This window comes from Delphinapterus leucas, chromosome 9, assembly GCF_059928025.1.
Source record: "Delphinapterus leucas isolate spDelLeu-1000000601 "Yukka" chromosome 9, BTC_Dleu_Yukka2, whole genome shotgun sequence".
Taxonomy (NCBI): domain Eukaryota; kingdom Metazoa; phylum Chordata; class Mammalia; order Artiodactyla; family Monodontidae; genus Delphinapterus; species Delphinapterus leucas.
Genome location: NC_143137.1, coordinates 85,729,130 through 85,751,493, shown reverse-complemented (window position 1 = coordinate 85,751,493; position 22,364 = coordinate 85,729,130). Strand labels below are relative to the sequence as shown.

General features: G+C 36.9%; 1 protein-coding gene across 1 annotated transcript in view; it reads right to left on the bottom strand.

The window, feature by feature from the left end:
- The window catches only part of FAM185A (family with sequence similarity 185 member A), a 139,348-nt gene that overhangs the window by 74,297 nt on the left and 42,687 nt on the right, over positions 1-22,364 (bottom strand). The window contains exons 6-7 of the mRNA XM_022554463.3: positions 8,115-8,210; positions 4,115-4,249 (exon numbers count right to left, since the gene is read on the bottom strand). Of these exons, the coding sequence (XP_022410171.1) occupies positions 4,115-4,249; positions 8,115-8,210 (231 nt within the window). The remainder of the gene's footprint in view (positions 1-4,114; positions 4,250-8,114; positions 8,211-22,364) is intronic.

Here is a 22,364-nt window from a genome sequence, read left to right as displayed (position 1 = left end):
AACTGTTCTTAGAGGATTTAATAAGGTCTTTTTTTTTTAATGGTTGGAATGATGAGAACAGGGTTTTGAAATGCAACTTAAACTAAATCTAAATTTTAAAAAGGCATATGATTCTACAAGTTACAGAATGAAAACTGAAAAAATAATTTATAATTCAAACATTCTTAACTTATGTAAAATAATTTGATTATGCTATCATTCAGAGCATTATTAAACAAATTTGTATTATTACTTTACATTACCAGGGCCAAAAAAGGTAACTCTATTGGCTCCCTATCAAATTCAAGATATCAGATCACAAGAAACTGATTCTTACCACATTTAATACACTTAAATTTTCATCCAATTTTCTCTGCGTAACTAAGAGTCTGCCCATTAGGCACTGAGTTAATCTGAAAGTGTACAGGTGTTATTTTTATTACTGCTGTGCTTTTTGTTAATATTCTATGATTTTTAAGACTGACTTCTTAACCTTTACGATATATAAAATGAATATTTAAAACTGAAACTTGATCTTTTTTCTTGGTCATTAAATAAATTATTTTTGCCAAAAAAAATACTGCCTCCCCCAAATAATCTTTACTCTCTGCCAAGATTTAATATAGTGGCTGTTAATAATTGTGAAACTTGGTCTTATGAAGATACCCCAATGCCACCATAACCACACACCACCACCACACTTTCTTTTTCTTGAGACTATCTCATGGGTAAGCCTGTGGCATACGTGCACGTACACACTTTAATTTCAATGTCCTCTGGGCTGGAGACAAGATGGCGCAGTAGAAGGATTTAAGCTCACCTCCTCTCACGAAAACACCAAAATCACAACTAACTGCTGAATGATCATCAACAAAAAGGACTCAGACCTACCAAAAGTGATATTCTACACCCCAAAACAAAGAAGCCACAACGAGATAGTAGGAGGGGCACTTTCACAACATGATCAAATTCCATACCCACTGGGTGCGCAACCCACAAACTGGAAAATAATTATATTGCAGAGGTCCTCCCACAGGGTGAGAGTTCCAAGTCCCATGTCAGGCTCCCCAGCCTGGGAGTCTGATATCGCAAGGAGGAGCCCCCAGAGCATTTGGCTTTGAAGGCCAGTGGGGCTTGAGTGCAGGAGCTCCACAGGTCTGAGGAAACAGAGACTCCACTCTTGGAGGATGTACACAAGTTTTCACATGCACTGGGACCCAGGGCAAAACAGTGACTCCATAGAAACCTGGGCCAGACCTACCTGCGGGTTATGGAGGGTCTCCTGTGGAGGCAGGGGTCAGCTCCGGCTCACTGTGGAGTCAAGGACACTGGTGGTGGATGCTCCAGGGAACACTCATCAGCATGAGCTCTCCTGGAGGTCACCATTTTGGCACTGAGACCCGGCCCCACCAACAGTCTGCAGGCTCCAGTGCTGGGACGCCTCAGTCCAAACAACCAACAGGGTGGGAACACAGCTCCACCCATCAGCAGACAGGCTGCTTTAAGTTGGCCTGAGCAAACAGCCACCTAGAAACACACCCCTTGACACGACCCTGCACACCAGAGGGACAAGATGCAGCTCCACCCATCAGTGGGCAGGCACCAGCCCCTCCCACCAGGAAGCCTGCACAAACCCCTGGACCAACTTCATCCACCAGGGGGCGGACACTAGAACCAAGAAGAACTACAATCCTAAAGCCTGAGGGATGGAGACCACAAACAGAGGAAGTTAAACAAAATGAGATGGCAGAGAAATAGGTCACAGACGAAGGAAGAAGATAAAACCACGGAAGAAAAACTAAGTGAAGCAGAGATAGGCAATCTACCTGAAAAAGAATTCAGAAGTAATGATAGTAAACATGATCCAAGATCTCATGAAATGAATGGTGCACAGACTGAGGATACAAGAAATGTTTAATAAAGAGCTAAAAGCTTTAAAGAGCAAACAGAAATGAACAATACAATAACTGAAGTGAAAAATATGCTAGAAGGAATCAATAGCAGAATAAATGAGGCAGAAGACCGAATAAGTAAGCTGGAAGACAGATTGGTAGAAATCACTGCTGCCGAACGGAACAAAAGAAAAAGAATGAAAAGAAATAAAGACAATCTCAGACACCTCTGGGACAACATTAAATGCATCAACATTTGCATCATAGGGGTCCCAAAAGGAGAAAAGAGAGAGAAAGGGACTGAGAAAATATCTGAAGAGATAATAGCTGAGAACTTCTCTAACATGGGAAAGGAAACACTCACTCAAGTCCAGGAATCACAGAGTCCCATACAGGATTAACTCAAGGAAGAACACACTGAGACACCTATTAGTCAAATTGACAATAATTAAAGACAAAGAGAAAAATTTTTAAATCTTTTAAAATATTAAAAGATAAGGGAAAAAGCAACAAATAACATACAAGGGAATCCCCATACGGTTATCAGCTGATTTTTCAGCAGAAATTCTTCAGGCCAGAAGGGGAGTGGAATGATATACTTAAGATACATATGTTCAGATTTGACAGAGAAATCAAAAGCTTTACAGACAAGCAAAAGTTAAGAGAATTCAGCGCCACTAGATCAGCTTTGCAACAAATGCTAAAGGAACTTCTGTATACAGAAAAGGCCACAATTAGAAACAAGAAAACTAACAAATGGGAAAGGCAAACATAGAATAAAGGTAGGAAATCATCCACACACAAATATGACATCAAAACCAGCAATCGTGAGAAGAGGACAGTACAAATTCAGGATATTGGAAATGCATTTGAAACTAAGAGACCAGAAACTTAAAACAATCTTATATATACATAGATTGCTATATCAAGACCTCATGGTAATTTCAATGTCCTTCTCAATGCCATTCTGGTTAAGATTTTAAAAAGTTTGCCAGCATTAATTTTTTTTACTATATAATTATCTATACCATACATATTTTTTTAAGTAGTATCAGCCATTAATACATCCACAGGTAATTAGAAAAAATGTGGAAAAGCTCTTCACATTTCTGGAATTGAGAATTTGTACTAAAAGGTCAGGTTGTACTAAAAGATCAAGTTTACAATGTGCATAATACCAAACCAAACTCCTATTTATTATAATCATACAAAATTAACTTTACATCTTACACTGTAATATATGTATTTACAGTTGGCCCTTGAACAACACAGGTTTGACCTATGCAAATCCACTTATACACAGATTTTTTCAATAAATACATACGATAGTACTACACGATCTGCAGTTGGTTGAATCTACAGATGTGGAACCACAAATATGGAGGGCTGACTGCAAAGTTACAGGTGGATTTTCGACTGCCCTGGGGCAGGGGACCAGTGTCCCTAACCCCTCTGTAGTTCAAGGGTCAACTGTAGTTGATTTTCAAGTCCAAGAATTAGAAAGCAGCTGTGCCAAAAAAGAAAAAAAAAATTTTAATGGTTTTCAGATTTTTGATTATGGTAAAAAACACATAAAATAAAATTTGCCATTTTAACTACTTTTAAGTTTACAGTTTAGCAGTGTTAAGTATATTCATATTGTTGTGCAATAGATCTCCAGAACTTTTTCATCTTGCAAAACTGAAACTTCATACCTGCTGAACAACTCATTTTCCTCTCCCTGTACTTTGTTTCCTTAGATATCTTGTATAAATGCAATCATACATTATTTGTCTTTTTTGTGATTGGCTTATTTCACTTAGCATAGTGTCCTCAAGGTACATCCATGTTGTAGCATGTGACAGGATTTCCTTCCTTTTTAAGGCTGAACAGTATTCCATTGTATGTTTATATATCACATTTCATTTTTGCTTTCATCCATCAATAGACATTTGGGGTGCTTCTACCTCTTGGCTACTGTGAATAATGCTGCTATGAATATGAGTGTGCAAATATCTCTTTGATAGGGAAGTTTTTCAAATAAATTTTATCTAATGACTATTCACTATCCAGGAATAGTGAGTGCTTCAAACTAAATGTCTGCAATTGTGTTACTGATAAACAGTTGGAAGAAAAAAGTGTCAAACGCCAACATGTGACAATGGAAAGGAATAAAGACTAAAACTTCAGTTAAATGTAGCATATTTCTACTCATAGATGGACAATGACTATTCACCTTACATAGCAAAATGCAGCCTCCTTACCAGTAATTATTATACCGTCATCTTTATGAGCTTCATCCATTTCTTCAACATGGACTTCTGAGTTCACATCAATCTCTTTCCCTGATAACTGTAAATAAGCTTGAAGAGAAGATGCAACCTTGACAAGAACAGATCCTGTGATAAATTTAAAGGAGAGCTTATTAATGCAAAGAAATAAAAAGTACTAGAGCCTATTATAAAAAATGATTGAACAGGTAGCACTGCTCCTGATACACTGTCTTTACTCATCAGCTTATTTTATTTAAATAGCTGTACCTTTTCCTTACTCCCAGGTATTCCCAAGGCATTCACAGTATCTTCTGTCAAGAATATGAGTCATTAGGACATCATGAACTACTATTTCTCTTTTTGCCAACAGCCCTTCTCAGCTCATCCAATACCAGAAAAGTGAAGAGTTTAATACACATGCAGCTTATAGACAGAATTTACCATTAATTGAGCATTTACTAAGAGCCAAACACCTTCATTATATTATCTTTTAATTTCTCTCTCAACTTTATGAGGTATTATTATAATTCCGATTTTACAGATAAGAACTTGCTCAAGTTTCCACTACAGCTACTGCTGGAATCAAGGTCCATTTCAATGACAACAAACCTATGCTCTTAACCATTGTCGTGTTTCATACACTGCTACCTCATTGTATTACAGGACTTGTAACCTCACTGATTATTATAATACAACCAGAACCCTGAGCTCTTGTGCTTTCAGTGGTACCTTATTTGGTTGGGGGTGTGGAGAGGGCGATAACAAAAATTTAAAACGGAAATATTTATATTTCAACTAACATTTCTTTTTAATGGATTACAGAATTTTGGGTACCTGAAGCAAGACACTCAACTTTATTTCATCTACAATCTTACAATAATTCAACTTCTAAAGGACGAAATAAGAAAAAGTACTCTGTTAGGAAGGAATCATTTTTCAAAACAATTATGTGGTTTGCAGTGCAAACTCACCAGTACACTCCTGTTTCAAGAGTTTTTCTTTCTCTATTTCTCATATATCAAATAAATAAGAGAGGTCTTTCCCATAAAACAGTAACCCCAACTCTGTGGACAAAGATGGTCAGGATGACATCCATTGTGAATGTTGTAAAGATTCCTTTTAGAAGGCATTTATTTATGGGTCTTTGTGTGCTTTCTAGTTTGGTGAACATCAGCTTAAGTTTCACTAAATAATTCCACATCTTCTCAGCCTTTCTAATGGGAGTTGGAAATCTGGGGTTAAGACTGATGAAGTTTCATATTTACTACTCAAAAAGGGGGGAACAAAGCACAAAAATACAATTGGTTTATCTTATTTAAAAAAGAAATTGCTTTTCAGGGTTTAAATGTAAACTACTAACAGGAGTTGCCCATAAAAACAGATATGAGAGCTTTAGGAAAATACAAAACAAAAACAAACCTGGAATATGTCAGGAGGAATAGAAGATACATGTTTTTTCTACCAAACATACTTTAAAAAGTAGAAAATAACAGATTTTAAAAACTTTTTCTAGGACATTACCTCTACATACATCAAATGTAATAATTTTATGAACATCTTTCTTTTCTGTTCTTAAATAAGGGATCTTAAATCTGTCAGAGTTTTTGTGGGGTTTTTTTTTTTTTTTTTTGCGGTACGCAGGCCCCTCCCGCCGCAGAGCACAGGCTCCAGACGCGCAGGCCCAGCGGCCATGGCCCACGGGCCCAGCCGCTCCGCGGCACGCGGGATCCTCCCGGACCGGGGCACGAACCCGTGTCCCCTGCACCGGCAGACGGACTCTCAACCACTGCGCCACCAGGGAAGCCCTGTCAGAGTTTTAAAAATGTTAAGCAATGCAGATAGTTCTATCCCCATCTCTCTCCACATCCTTAAAAAGCAAAAACTATCACTATTAAAACTCCATTCCTATTTATGAATGAAGAATTCTCACGACTTGAAAGCTTTCCCAAATGTCCCATCTCTAAGACTATCTTCTTTAGAAAGGAGAGCGCCTGTATGTCTTCAACCTCTTTTCACTTCAAAAACTGCTTCACGGTTATTGACATCAATACCATTTTTAAAAAATTAAAAAGTGAACTAATACTAACAACAGCATCATTAATTGAAGGGATACTATATACTAAGATTAGTGGCTTTATCAAGGACAATTTTTAAGTGGAAAAGTCAGTACTCAGATGCAGTTCTGACTCTCAAGCCATAACACAGCCTTTCTGAATGAATGAATAAGGTCACTATGTTAAGTTTCATAGGAAGAGAGGAAACAAGCATTGTGACATTCTTTTTCACTTGGCAAAATGGCCATAGGAGCTGAAAGGGCAGCCTAAGAGACTCAAGTAGCTGGCTCTTAAACCCTACAGCAAGACAGTGGCAGAGTTGGAAAGGATTCCAGATGTCTTTACTATTAAGCAATAGAATCCTGAATAACTTTCCATCACTCCAGAAAGTTACTGTTCCCAAGTGTAGTGAGAATTAGAGACCTGAATTAAGACAGAAATCTTTGTTTCCAGTTATCTTTAAGCTCCTGCCAGTATCATGGTCCCAATAGGAGAAAACACAAAATTGTAATCCCAATCAAGTCTTGCAACATCATATGCTATTTCAGTAAGTTACTGGAACAACAATCCAAATAATAGTTAAAAATAATTAAAGTGGATGAAGATTAGCAATGCTTTTTGTTTCACTTTTTTGCCCATCCATACAAAACAGGAAATAATTTTCATGTAAGAGCTGCTATTCAAAACTTTGTTTTTACTCTGTTACTAGTTACATTAAATGTAGTAATGTTTTTTCTCCTTGGGTCTTCATAATACAAGAAAGCAGTTATATGACCTTTTTTGACATTTACAAAATACCCTGAATAGTATTATTGAAGCTCTTAGAAATTTAGTGAGAACATAATATTATCCTATTTAAAAGGAAAAAAATATATGATCTTGAGAAATCAAAAAATACCTGTGTCTCAGCAATAACTTCAGTTTCAGACGTCTGTGTTTGTAGTTTTATTTTGACATTGACAAAGAGAGCCTCACTGGGCAAAAAGCTATTAAAAAGTGTTAAAACTTTAAATTTTAAAGTATTTAAAATTTAAACTTTAAGGTTTAAAGTATTTAAACTTTGCCAACATGGCAAAGAAATTACTAACAGCAGGAACAACTGGTCTCTGTGGAGGTTTTTTCCCTGTTATACACATAGCCTTGTTCTGGCTCATATGCAAGAGCTTTCAGACTTTCTCTAAAAAATTTTTTATACAGAGCTATGGTTCTTAACTTTCTGAACCCAGGTCACTTAAGCCACTATAGCCAAGCTACTCCAAGTACCCAAGTCACTTGCCAGCACGCACGTGTACATCTATGTGCATGCACGCACACAAAGACTTGTATATTCAGCCTTCAGATGATTAAAAAGTGTATAATTATTAATGAAAGACTTGGACTCTTAGAATAAGCTATTTGTATTAGAAATAAGATTACAGAAAGAGACACATCATAAGCCTGATACTACAAGAGACCAAGTCAATAATCACTTTAGAGGACCTTTTGGTGATACCTTTATTGCAGGATCACGCTTTTAAAAGTATTACTCTAGAGTAATGGCCTGAGAAGGTCCTCTTACAAGTTAGCAGGAAAGCTTCCAAAAGAATGTATGAGAGCACTTTCCCTCCAAAGAATATTCTATTTCCGACATAAAACTAAACTGAAAAAACCCAAACACTAACACTAAAAAATTCCACAATAACAGTCAATAAATTACAACATTTTTGTTTGTATTACAAAAGGAAAGATAGTCTTCATGGCCATCTGTTCCAAAAGTTTCAAAGATCACTGGTCTAGAGGGCTAGTATTCCAGTCTTTAAATCAGGTTCGAACAGAGAAAAATTTTATTGAAATCTCTATGTCAGTGTAGATAAGATAATTTGACCATCTGTTTCCTGAATGTTACATAAAACCTTCCTTACACCATATGTCAAAATAAAACATTCTACTTGGCTAACCTTTATGGGATTTCAATTCCACTTTTCCCAGTTGGCTGACATAAACATCTATGGCACCCTGATAAGTCGAGGCACTTAGACATCCAGAAGACGAATCTAGGAGGAAGGAAGAACCATAAGCATAATCGTCTTATTTGAGTAACTGAAATTATAAACTTGAAATAAAAGGCTCTACTTCAGCATTAGGGTAAGGAGCTAAGAGTCCTGCAAGGTTTTGTATTTTCCTTATAACTATACCATCTTTTGCTTTAAAATGAAAACAGAATCAGCAATCTGGAAATCTACAGCTGGATAACTAATAAGAAAATCCCTATGCTTGTAGTAATCTCCAAAACTTAACTCTAAACATGTTTACTCTAAAACCTAATGTGTAGGAAGGACAGTACACAAGCAATGACAGCCAAGACCATTAAGCACCATTGATACATTTAGTTTATTATCAACTTTCAATATTTACTAAAGAACTCTATTTCACGTACAGTCACATGTAAGTAGTAGCGAAGTTAACAAAAATCAAAACTCTTATATTTTCTCCTTTTAGCAAATTTGCTAGTACTAAAAAGTGCGGCTAATAGTGAAAGATTACTCTAGATAAGGTTTTGTTGCATTTCTTAGAGGGACAGAGATGGGGGGGAGGGAAGGAATGACCTGAAAAGTGGGTGAAGCTTGTTAATATCTAAATATTTCAAGTTTCTGGAATTGAACAGATTATCTTTAAGTCAGGGGAAGAAAATTACAATTAAGGTGGTCCTGATTTGACACTCAAATTTCCCTAGGTCAACAATGAACCCAGTTTTCAATCAGCCAACATTTCAAGTTCCAGGGAAAGCTGACAGTCAGATAAACAAGAGAATTATGTTGAAGAGTCAGTGCTAGGTAGCTTCTCCTTTTTCCTCCTCTCCCACAGCAACAGAACTTTCAGTTCAATATTCTATCTGATTGCCCTGAAAAGAGCAAAGCATATTTTTTTAGAGAGATCTCTTAAAAAGCATATTTTATCAGGAGGTTTTATTACTTCAAAGTAGAAACCAAGTAGGGACTATGGTGAAAATAATGCCAAAAATTACATTGTACTTTTTGCAAAATGTGAAGGAAAAAACATTTGTACACTCACAAAGGAGCCAACATTCTTCTTTACAATAAATGTTAAATGACTCTAAACAAAGACAAAAACTTGCAAAGAAACTGTTTAAAATGTGACTTCAAGATAATTTATAATAATTTATCTCTAACCTATAATCAAAATGCCATTTATCAGATCCAGTGTATTCAATTTTTAAGTGTCAAAACTGAAGCTGGGAAGTTAAGTCACTGGATATAAATGACAGAATAGCTGGACAAGGATGAATATTTCTCTTCTCAGGCACCAAGAGAAATTCCTTTAAAAATCTCTTACTACATCCTAAATAAGTCAAGTAAATATATATTACGGTAAAATAATGTGAACTACAAAGTGTCTATTATCCCAAATTGAACAAAGTAAAATATTTGAAACAACAGTTTAATTTCTTGCTTTCTCTAGGGGGAAAAAACCCACAAGATTTTTATATGGTTCATAAACAATACTTTTTATTTCTTTTCCCCTTCACATGGGACATAAACAACACCTAAATAATTATATCCTAAGCCACTAATTAATTACATCCTCATGTTATTGGTCTTGAGCTCTAATCATGGACCATCCACTGGAGGCTGTCAAAAAAATTAAAACTCAAGATGTGTTTTCAAAAGAGAAAGCAAACGTGGTATTTTAAAAGCTACGTAGCAAGACAAATACTAATTTTCTTTTATATTCTATAATACAAATCATTGGAAAGAAAAATTAATTATCAAGAGTCAAATTAAGGCTTCATTCACAGAATTTCATTTTTTGGAGACTCACAAAACAGAAAAATTCTATTATAGCTCTTGGAGGAAGACTTAAGGGAAATATGCATTAGAGATTAAGAAGTAAACAGAAAATTATTAGTCCAGACAGTGACTGGAATAAACTCCCACAAAGAGTTTTCTATCACCACAGTTTTGGACAAAGATTTTGTTCATCTGACAGAGACCACTGAGTTTTCCTGGAAAATTACAGAGACAAAAGAAAACCTGATGTCAACTACCAGCTAAACCTATATATAACCAAATAAATAGAAATTTGTGATATATGCTCTGCTATTAAGCAAAGAATAACAGCTAAGCTCAAAAGGCTAAAATTCCAAACTTTTCTATTTTCCTTCAGATAAAGGGAGAATTCTTTTGAAATTGTTCAAGGATGTTCAGAAAATTCTTCTGAATTTTTATAATTTCACCTCAAGTGTCAACATGTAGATAACTAAGGAACAGCAACACAAAAGATATTTCTTGATTTCTGCAACTTGATTCCTATACTTCCAAAGCTACACTAATTGCAAGAACAAGGAACGAATTTTATATATAGGATGTAAAGGATTTGCAAAGGCAGAATTTTAAGGTCACTTCAAGGAAAGTTTTCTAAATTAATGTCCTGCTTAGGTATTCTATGTTAGGGAGATAGCATATAGGAGGCTGGGCTTATGAGAGACACACAAGGCAACCCCTACTGCTCCCCACAGCCCCAAAAAAAACCTATGAAGATATTCTTTTTTAAAAGATATAATTACCAGTATACAGCTTTTGACAGTGCCTTCCAAAAGAGGCAACATAGGGCATGGAAAGTAAAGCTGGGTGAGCAACTTCTATTCCACCATTATCTACTATCAAGCTCTGCTTTCTCCTGTTGACTTTTTTTAAATGGAAGATGACCAGGTATTCCAGAAGAAGATATTATTTTTAAAAATATGAGTCTAGGTAAAATCAGGGTTTTGATATACATAATCAAAATTTTTATAGCACTTCAGCTTCTAAGAGTCCTCTATATGTATGGAAATTAGGAAGAACAGGGTTTGGGGATGTAGGTTAGAATGTATTTACAAAATCCAAGTGATTGATGAGATTACCTAAGAAGCTAATCAATTATATTATCTAAACTAGAATTAAAGAACCATAATTACACATATTCTTCTTAAAGGAATCATGGAGATGACACAATCCATTTTCCTGAAATCAGATAGTATAATACCTAAATCACCTCTAGTCTCATAATATTCCAATTTGATACAATTATATGGCCTCTTCTCTATATCCATTCCAATATTTTGAAGCCTCTGCTAATCTAACAAATTTCCCTCTCAGGTACCTAAATCACTTTTTGTTTCTTTGTAATTGTTTTGCTTCTACTGATCTCAATTTCTCAAAATCCAAGTTACTCAATTGACTTTAATTAGGGTGTCATGATTTGCAGAGTTGCCTTCAACTTTCTCCAGCAGATCTTTTACTCTAAGGAAAACACAAACCAATCAATCAAGAAATTTCAAATAAACATTACCCACTTGTCATCTTTGGGATCAAGGCATCAAACCCCAAATTTCTCCAGATTCTTAACAACAGTGGTTTTTAGACTCTACAGCAGGGTCGCCAAATTAGAGCCCCCCTCTTGTTTTTCTTAATAAAGTATTATTGTAACACAGACACAACTATTTGTTCCTATATTGTCAATGGCTGCTTTCATGTTAAAGTGAGAGAGGTCCATAGTACAGATAGACCGTGTGGCTCACAAAGTTTAAAAATTTTACTATCTGGCCTTTTATAGATAAAATCTGCTGCTCCTAGAGCAAAACATTTTGTTTTGAGTTTTTCTCCAAAAAAACCAAAATGTAAAATTTGATTCTATTTAAGACAAAGAGATTTACAAATGAAACCAGCCCTTTTTTTCTAAGGCTTCAGTAATGTACACAGATAGGTATACAATTCTTGCTTATAGAAATGAAAAAAGTTGTTGTCTTAAGGTAGTTCAAGCTTTTCATTGACCCTGATTGCTTACTGTTTTCTAGGGGTAATAGAGTTGCTTCCATCCAATTTACTAAAGTGAGAAATAGCACATCACCAAGCAGATAACTAGGACTTTGCTGACTTGCTTAAATATTATGTCAACTTTCTGTTTATTTGTTTAACCTCTTAAGCAGTATGCTATTATTAAACAAAAAACTTAGCAATGTTTTTTGACTTATGAAAGAGCTCGAGCGGGTTCTTGAAAAATTGTATGGCATCTCCTGACCCAGTTGTCAGCAGAAATGGGATGTATTCCCACGAATCAGTGACTTAGGTCCAGATATATGCAAAGGAAGAAACCTATCACAGGATCTAAACAGCTTTGACTTCTATATAAATGCTGGATGATTTCTGCTGTGCTCCTCTCTCACTTCCTCTCCCATTCTCTTTTCCTCCCTTCTTTTTCTGAATTAATGCTTGATATGAAAATATACATAATATTTTGAAATGACAGTACAATGTTTTACTCTTTTTTATTCATTTAATAAAATGTCAGGAATATCTTTCTATATTGTATACTATAGAGCTAGGTTATTATTATTGTTAAAGGCTGAGTAATATTCACTTTATGAATGTACCATACTATAATTATTCTCTTACTGGGAACAACTTAAAATGTATACGCTCTTTTGCTATCATAAACAAAGAGATAAATGCCCTCATGCATGTATCTTTATATCCTTACCAGATTTTTCCTTGAGATAAAGTTCTAAAAGAGGAAGTGCTAGAGCAAAGCAAATGTAGATACTTCCAATTCTGATATACATTTCCAAACTGACCTACAAAATGGTTGATCAATTCATACCTGAACTAACAACTGATAGGAATCTCTGTTTCACCATAACTTTCTCAACAATGGATATTATCAATGTTTTAAATCATGACTGTTTATATTTAGATGTTTTGGATTAGCAGTAAGGTGGAACAACATTGTACATATATATGGACTATTTCTCCTGTGAACTGCTTGTTCATGTTTATCCATGTTCCCATCCCACTGATTGTTCCTTTTCTTCTCATTTGTTGTATGTACATATGGATGGAGATTTTATATATATGTATCAGATATCTTTCTAGTTTGTTACCTGTCTTTTATTCTGGTTTATATATATATATATATATATTTTTTTTTTTTTTTTTTTTTTTTTGTGCGTTACGCGGGCCTCTCACTGTTGTGGCCTCTCCCGTTGCGGAGCACAGGCTCTGGACGCACAGGCTCAGCGGCCATGGCTCACGGGCCCAGCCGCTCCGCAGCATGTGGGATCCTCCCGGACCGGGTCACGAACCCACGTCCCCTGCATCAGCAGGCGGACTCCCAACCACTGCGCCACCAGGGAAGCCCTCTGGCTTATATTTTATTCATACAGAAAAAAAAAATCAATCAACTCAGAATTATATACCTAATGATAATATTCTTCCAAAAAGAAGGCAAAATGAAGACATTTTTGATGAGAGAAAACTAAGAGAATTTATTGCCAGCAGACTTGGACTGACTATAAGAAATGCTAAGGAAATGATACCATTTGTAAAATCATATTTTCAGGAAGAATAAAGAGTACTGGAAATGGTAAATATCTATATAAATATAAAATATTACTTTCCTCTCTTTTAAGTTCTTTAAAATACATATAACAATATAAAGCAAAAGTCTTATCAATGAATCAATATTAAGGCATCTATAATATATGTAGATATAAGATAGCCTATACTATAAAGAACAAGAACAGGTAAATGGATCTATCTGGTTGCAAGTCTTGTGCATTTTATATGAAGTGGCATAATATTAATTCTAAATAGACTGAGAAAAGTTAAATTTCTATATTGAAATCACTGGAAACTCCAATAAAAATGCAAACAGGTATAGCTAAAAAGTCAAAAGGAAAATTAAAATGGAATTCTGAAAAATATCCAATTAATGCAAAAGAAGTCAAAAAAAGGGAGGAAGAAAGAAACAAAAATAGAAGGGACAAAATAAAATAAATAACAAAATCATAGACCAATACCCAACCATAACAATAATCATACTAAATGCTAATGGACTACACACGCCAATTAAAAGACAGAAAATTCTAGGGACTTCCCTGGTGGCACAGTGGTTAAGAATCCACCTGCCAATGCAGGGAACACGAGTTTGATCCCTGGTCTGGGAAGATCCCACATGCTGCAGAGCAACTAAGCCTGTGCACCGCAACTACTGAGCCTGCACTCCAGAGCCCACAAGCCACAACTACTGAGCCCGCGAACCACAACTACTAAAGCCCGCATGCCTAGAGCCCATGCTCTGCAACAAGAGAAGCCACCACAATGAGAAGCCTGTACACCGCATTAAAGAGTAGCCCCAGCTCACCGCAACTGGAGAAAGCCCACACACAGCAACGAAGACACAACGCAGCCAAAAATAAATTAATTTAAAAAAATTTTTTAAAAAGATAGAATTCTAAAAATGAATTAAAAAAAAGCAAGTTCCAACCATATGCTATGTATAAAAGATGCTTTTTTAAGCATAAAGACCGACTGAGAGTTAATGGACAGAAAAAGATACACCACGCTAACGTTTAGCATAAGGTGGCAAGAGTGCCTTTATTATTATTAACATTAAGCATAAGCAGGAAAGAGTGCCTTTATTATGATTAGACAAAGTAGATTCAAGACAACGAATATTACCTAAGATAAAGAAAGACATTTTATCATGACAAAAGGTTTAATTCACCAGGAAGACATAACAATCATGAATACGTATGTACCTAAATAACAGAGATTCAAAAGCCAAACGTAAAGCTGACAGAATGAGTTGAAAACTTTAACCCCTTCTCTCAGCAGCTGATACAACTAGAACAACAACAAAAAAATCATTGCATTACACATCATTTTAAGGGCATGTAGCACTAGGCTAGAACCACAGGCCGGATGATAAAATAAATCATAATAAATGTAAGACAACTGAAATCACACAGAGTATGTTCTCTAACCAGAATGAAATTTAGTTAGAAATCAATAAAAACAAGAGATCTAGAAAAATCTTAAATATATGAAAATTAAACAAGAGACTTGTACAGACCAAAGATGAAATCACAAGCAAAATTTAAAATCTTTTAAAATGAAAAATAATGAAAAATGCAACATTCCAAAATTTGGGGATGCACTGCTTAAAAGAACTTATCATTTAAAAACTAATATTAACAAAATGTAAATCAATGACCTAACATTTTACCTGAAGAAGCTAGAGAAGAGCAAAGGAAATTCAAGGTAAATAAAAGGAAGAACAAAATAAAGAGCAAAAATCAATAAATTAGAAAACAAACAACAGAGAAATTAACAAAGTGAAAAGTTGGTTCTTTGAAAAGATCAACAAAATTGATAAAGTCTAGCCTCATTAATCAGGAAAAAGAGAATATAAATATCAATATCAGGAATGAAACAGGGGGTATCAGTATAGTTCCTATAGGCATAAAAATGAGTGTAAGGGAATACTATGAACATTATGTGAACAAATTTGACAATTTAATGAAATAGACAAACCCCTTCAAAATACCACTTACCAAAATGTAATACCAGATAAAACAGAAATAGAATAACAGAATATCTATTAACAAAATTTAATTCATTATCAACAACATTCCTATTTGCAAGGAAGGTTTCACTGGTGAATTCTATCTAATATTTAAGGAAGAAATTATACGAATCTTACATAAATTTAGAAAAGAGAAGGGAGGGAATCTATTCAACTTCATTTTATAAGGACAGCAAAATCCTAAAGCAAAACCTACAGAGATTTTACAAAATAAAAAATTACAGATCAACATTCATCATAAACATGAATGCAAAAATCCTTGACAAAATATTAGCAACACAAACCCAACAATGTATAAAAAGGATAATAAATCATGATTAGGTACAGTTTATTCCAGGAACACAAGGTTGGTTAACATGCAAAAATCAATGTAGTTGATCATATTAATAGAGTAAAAAAAGAATAAAACACGCAATCATTTCAATAAATACAGAAAATGCATTTGACAAAATTCAACAACCATTCATGATCAAAGAAAAGAAAAAAACTTTCAGAAAACTAATAATAAAAAAGAATTTCCTCAGTCTGGTAAAGAACATCTAGAAAAAGCCTGTATAGCTAACATCACACCTGAAAGGTAAAACAATGAATGCATTCCCTCTAATATTGTATACTAGGATTGGGAACAAGAGTAAGGAATCCTACTTTCACCACTACTATTCAATATCGTACTGAAGAACCTAGCCAGCCTAATAAGGCAAAAGAAAAAAAAAAGGAATACAGATTGGAAAGAAAGCGGTAAAACTGTATTAATTTGCAAATGGAGTGACTGCCTACATAGAAAAGAATTCTGCATTCTAAAAAATATGCTATTAGAACAAATAAATTTAGCAAGGTCACAAGATATATGGTACATGTATAAAAATCAATTGTATTTTGTATATACCAGCAGCAGACCATTAGAAAATGAAATTTTCTAAAATTCCATTTATAATAGGGTCAAAAACACAAATAAATTTAACAAAAGATGTGTCAGACCTCTACACTGGAAACTACAAAACAAGATGACAGAAATTAAAGATATATATAAATGAAGAATTACACTATGTTCATGAATTGAAAGACTCAATTTTTGTGAGTGTCTCCTCTCTCCAAACTGATACGGTACAATTCCAAATATAATTGCAACTGGATTTTTGGTAAAAAATTGACTAGCTAATCTTAAATTTTATATAGAAAATCAAATTCAAAACACTTTTAAAGAAGAACAGGGACTTCCCTGGTGACACAGTGGTTAAGAATCTGTCTGCCAATGCAGGGCACACGGGTTCGATCCCTGGTCCGGGAAGATCCCACATGCCATGGAGCAACTAAGCCCGTGCACCACAACTAATGAGCCAGTGCTCTAGAGCCCACGAGCCACAACTACTGAAGCCCGTGCACCTAAAGCCTGTGCTCCACAGCAAGAGAAGCCAGTGCAATAAGAAGCCCACGCACTGCAAGAAAGAGTAGCCCCCGCTCATCGCAACTAGAGAAAGCCCATACACAGCAGTGAAGACCCAACGCAGCCAAAAGTAAATAAATAAAATAAATTAAAAAAAAGAACAAATTTGGAAAAATACCTGTTTTAGAGACTTACTATTTTTTTTTATTTTATTGAAGTATAGTTGATTTACAATGTTGTGTTAATTTCTGCTGTCAAGTGACTCAGTTATACATATATATATTCTTTTTCATATTCTTTTCCAATATGGCTTATCACAGGTTATTGAATATAATTCTCTGTACTATACAGTAGGACCTTGTTGTTTATCCATCCTATATATACTAGTTTGCATCTGCTAATCCCAAAGAGACTTACTGTTATAAAGCTACAATAATCAAGACTGTGTGGTACTAGCCTAAGAACTGACAAATAGATCAATGAAACAGGAGAGACAGAACAGAAATAGATCCATACTTACACAGTCATTTGATTTCAGACAAAGATATGGAAGTAATCCATTGGAGAAAGGAAGTTTTTTCAACAAATGGTGATGTAAAACTAGGTATTCATATGGGAAAAAATGAATCTTGATTCCTAACTCACAACAAATACGAAAATTAGAGATGGATCAAAGGTAAGGGGGGGGACCTTGAAGATGGCGGAAGAGTAAGACGCGGAGATCGCCTTCCTCCCCACGGATACACCAGAAATACATCTACACGTGGAACAACTCCTACAGAACACCTACTGAAGGCTGGCAGAAGACCTCAGACCTCCCAAAAGGCAAGAAACTCCCCACGTACCTGGGTAGGGCAAAAGAAAAAAAGAAAAAACAGAGACAAAAGAATAAGGACGGCACCTGCGCCAGTGGGAGGGAGCTGTGAAGGAGGAAAAGTTTCCACACACTAGGAAGCCCCTCCGCGGGCGGAGACTGCGGGAGGCGGAGGGGGGGGCTTCGGGACCGAGGAGTAGTGCACAGCGACGGGTGCGGAGGGCAAAGCGGGGAGATTCCCGCACAGAGGATCGGTGCCGACCGGCACTCACCAGCCCGAGAGGCTTGTCTGCTCACCCGCCCGGGCGGGCGGGGCTGCGAGCTGAAGCTCGGGTTTCGGTTTTGGACGGAGCGCAGGGAGAGGACTGGGGTTGGCGGCTTGAACATAGCCTGAAGGGGTTAGTGCACCACGACTAGCCGGGAGGGAGTTCGGGGAAAAGCCTGCACCTGCCGAAGAGGCAAGAGACTTTTTCTTCCCTCTTTGTTTCCTGGTGCGCGAGGAGAGGGGTTTAAGAGCGCTGCTTAAAGGAACTCCAGAGACGGGCGCGAGCCGCGGCTAAAAGCGCGAACCCCAGAGACGGGCGCGAGCCGCGGCTAAAAGCGCGAACCCCAGAGACGGGCGCGAGCCGCGGCTAAAAGCGCGGACCCCAGAGACGGGCGGGAGACGCTAGGGCTGCTGCTGCCGCCACCAAGGGGCCTGTGTGCGGGCGCAGGTCACTCTCCACACCCCTCTTCCGCGGAGCCTGTGCAGCCCGCCACTGCCAGGTTCCCGGGAACCAGGGACAACTTCCCCGGGAGAACGCACGGCGGGCCTCAGGCTGCTGCAACGTCACGCCGGCCTCTGCCGCAACGTCACGCCGCCTCTGACGCCGCAGGCCCGCCCCGCACGCAGTGCCCCTCCTTCCCCCCCCTCACCCCCGGCCTGAGTGAGCCTGAGCCCCCGAATTAGCGGCCCCTTTAACCCTTTCCTGTCTGAGCAAAAAACAGACGCCCTCCAGCGACCTACACGCAGAGGCAGGGCCAAATCCAAAGCTGAGCTCCTGTGAGCTGTGAGAACAAAGAAGAGAAAGGGAAATCTCCCCCAGCAGCCTCAGAAGCAGCGGATTAAAGCTCCACAATCAACTTGATATACCCTGCATCTGTGGAATACCTGAATAGACAAGGAATGATCCCAAATTGAAGAGGTGGAATTTAGGAGCGAGATCTATGATTTTTTTCCCTTTTCCTCTTTTTGTGAATGTGTACGTGTATGCTTATGTGTGAGATCTTGTCTGTATACTCTTCCTTCCACCATTTGTCCTAGGGCTCTATCCGTCCATGGTTTTTAAAAAAAAAATTTTTTTTCTCAATAACTTTAATTGTAATAACTTTATTATACTTTACCGTCGTTCCTTCTTTCTTTCTTTCTTTCTTTCCGTCCTTCCCTCCTTTAGACAACGAATCACCCCAAATTGAGGAGGTGGTCTCTGAGAGCAAGATTTATGATTTTTCCCCCTCTACCTCTTTTTGTGAAGGTGTATGTGTATGCTTCTGTATAAGATTTTCTCTGTATAGCTTTGCTTCCAACATTTGTCCTAAGGTTCTATCCGTCCCTCTTTTTTTTTTTTTTTTTTCTAAATATTTTTTAATTCAATAAATATATTATACTTTATTTTATTTTTACTGTATCTTCTTTCTTTCTGTCTTTTTTCCTTCTTTCCCTCCTTCCTTCCTTCCTTCCTTCCTCCCTCCCTCCTTTCTTTCCTTCTTTGCTTCTTTCTTCCTTCCTTCCTTTCCTCCTTTCCTTCTTTCTTTCCTCATACATCTACTAATTCTCTCTACTTTTTCTCCCTTTTATTCTGAGCCGTGTGGATGAAAGGCTCTTGGTGCTCCAGCCAGGAGTCAGGGCTCTGCCTCTGAGGTAGGAGAGCCAACTTCAGGACACTGGTCAACAAGAGACCTCCCAGCTCCACATAATATTAAACGGTGGAAATCTCCCAGTGACATCCATCTTAACACCAGCACCCAGCTTCACTCAACGACCAGCAAGCCACAGTGCTAGACAACCTATGCCAAACAACTAGCAAAACAGGAACACAACCCCACCCATTAGCAGAGAGGCTGCCTAAAATCATAATAAGGCCACAGACACCCCAAAACACACCACCAGACGTGAACCTGCCCACTAGAGAGACAAGATCCAGCCTCATCCACCACAACACAGGCACTAGTCCCCTCCACCAGGAAGCCTACACAACCCACTGAGACAACCTTAGCCACTGGAGACAGACATCAAAAACAACGGGAACTACGAACGTGCAGCCTGCAAAAAGGAGACCCCAAACACAGTAAGATAAGCAAAATGAGAAGACAGAAAAACACACAGCAGATGAAGGAGCAAGATAAAAATGCACCAGACCTAACAAATGAAGAGGAAATAGGCAGTCTACCTGAAAAAGAATTCAGAATAATGATAGTAAGGATGATCCGAAATCTTGGAAGTAGAATGGACAAAATGCAAGAAGCAGTTAACAAGGACCTAGAAGAAATAAAGGTGAAACAAGCAATGATGAACAACGCAATAAATGAAATTAAAAGTACTCTAGATGGGATCAATAACAGAATAACTGAGGCAGAAGAACGGATAAGTGACCTGGAAGATAAAATAGTGGAAATAACTACTGCAGAGCAGAATAAAGAAAAAAGAATGAAAAGAACTGAGGACAGTCTCAGAGACCTCTGGGACAACATTAAACGCACCAACATTCGAATTATAGGGGTTCCAGAAGAAGAAGAGAAAAAGAAAGGGACTGAGAAAATATTTGAAGAGATTATAGTTGAAAACTTCCCTAATATGGGAAAGGAAATAGTTAATCAAGTCCAGGAAGCACAGAGAGTCCCATACAGGATAAATACAAGGAGAAATACGCCAAGACACATATTAATCAAACTGTCAAAAATTAAATACAAAGAAAGCATATTAAAAGCAGCAAGGGAAAAACAGCAAATAACACACAAGGGAATCCCCATAAGGTTAACAGCTGATCTCTCAGCAGAAACCCTACAAGCCAGAAGGGAGTGGCAGGACATACTGAAAGTGATGAAGGAGAAAAACCTGCAACCAAGGCTACTTTACCCAGCAAGGATCTCATTCAGATTTGATGGAGAAATTAAAACCTTTACAGACAAGCAAAAGCTGAGAGAGTTTAGCACCACCAAACCAGCTTTACAGCAAATGCTAAAGGAACTTCTCTAGACAAGGAACACAAGAGAAGGAAAAGACCTATAATAACGAACCCAAAACAATATAGAAAATGGGAATAGGAACATACATATCGATAATTACCTTAAATGTAAATGGACTAAATGCTCCCACCAAAAGACACAGATTGGCTGAATGGATACAAAAACAAGACCCTTATATATGCTGTCTACAAGAGACCCACTTCAGACCTAGAGACACATACAGACTGAAAATAAGGGGATGGAAAAAGATATTCCATGCAAATGGAAACCAAAAGAAAGCTGGAGTAGCAATTCTCATATCAGACAAAATAGACTTTAAAATAAGGACTATTACAAGAGACAAAGAAGGACACTACATAATGATCAAGGGATCGATTCAAGAAGAAGATATAACAATTGTAAATATTTATGCACCCAACATAGGAGCACCTCAATACATAAGGCAAATACTAACAGCCATAAAAGGGGAGATTGACAGTAACACATTCATAGTAGGGGACTTTAACACCCCACTTTCACCCATGGACAGATCATCCAAAATGAAAATAAATAAGGAAACACAAGCTTTAAATGATACATTAAACAAGATGGACTTAATTGATATTTATAGGACACTCCATCCAAAAACAACAGAATACACATTTTTCTCAAGTGCTCATGGAACATTCTCCAGGATAGATCATATCTTGGGTCACAAATCAAGCCTTGGTAAATTTAAGAAAATTGAAATTGTATCAAGTATCTTTTCTGACCACAACGCCATGAGACTAGATATCAATTACAGGAAAAGATCTGTAAAAAATACAAACACATGGAAGCTAAACAATACACTACTTAATAATGAAGTGATCACTGAAGAAATCAAAGAGGAAATAAAAAAATACCTAGAAACAAATGACAATGGAGACACAACGACCCAACACCTATGGGATGCAGCAAAAGCAGTTCTAAGGGGGAAGTTTATAGCAATACAAGCCCACCTTAAGAAGCAGGAAACACCTCGAATAAACAACCTAACCTTGCACCTCAAGCAATTAGAGAAAGAAGAACAAAAAAACCCCAAAGCTAGCAGAAGGAAAGAAATCATAAAAATCAGATCAGAAATAAATGAAAAAGAAATGAAGGAAACGATAGCAAAGATCAATAAAACTAAAAGCTGGTTCTTTGAGAAGATAAACAAAATAGATAAACCACTAGCCAGACTCATCAAGAAAAAAAGGGAGAAGACTCAAATCAATAGAATTAGAAATGAAAAAGGAGAAGTAACAACTGACACTGCAGAAATAAAAAAAATCATAAGAGATTACTACAAGCAACTCTATGCCAATAAAATGGACAATCTGGAAGAAATGGACAAATTCT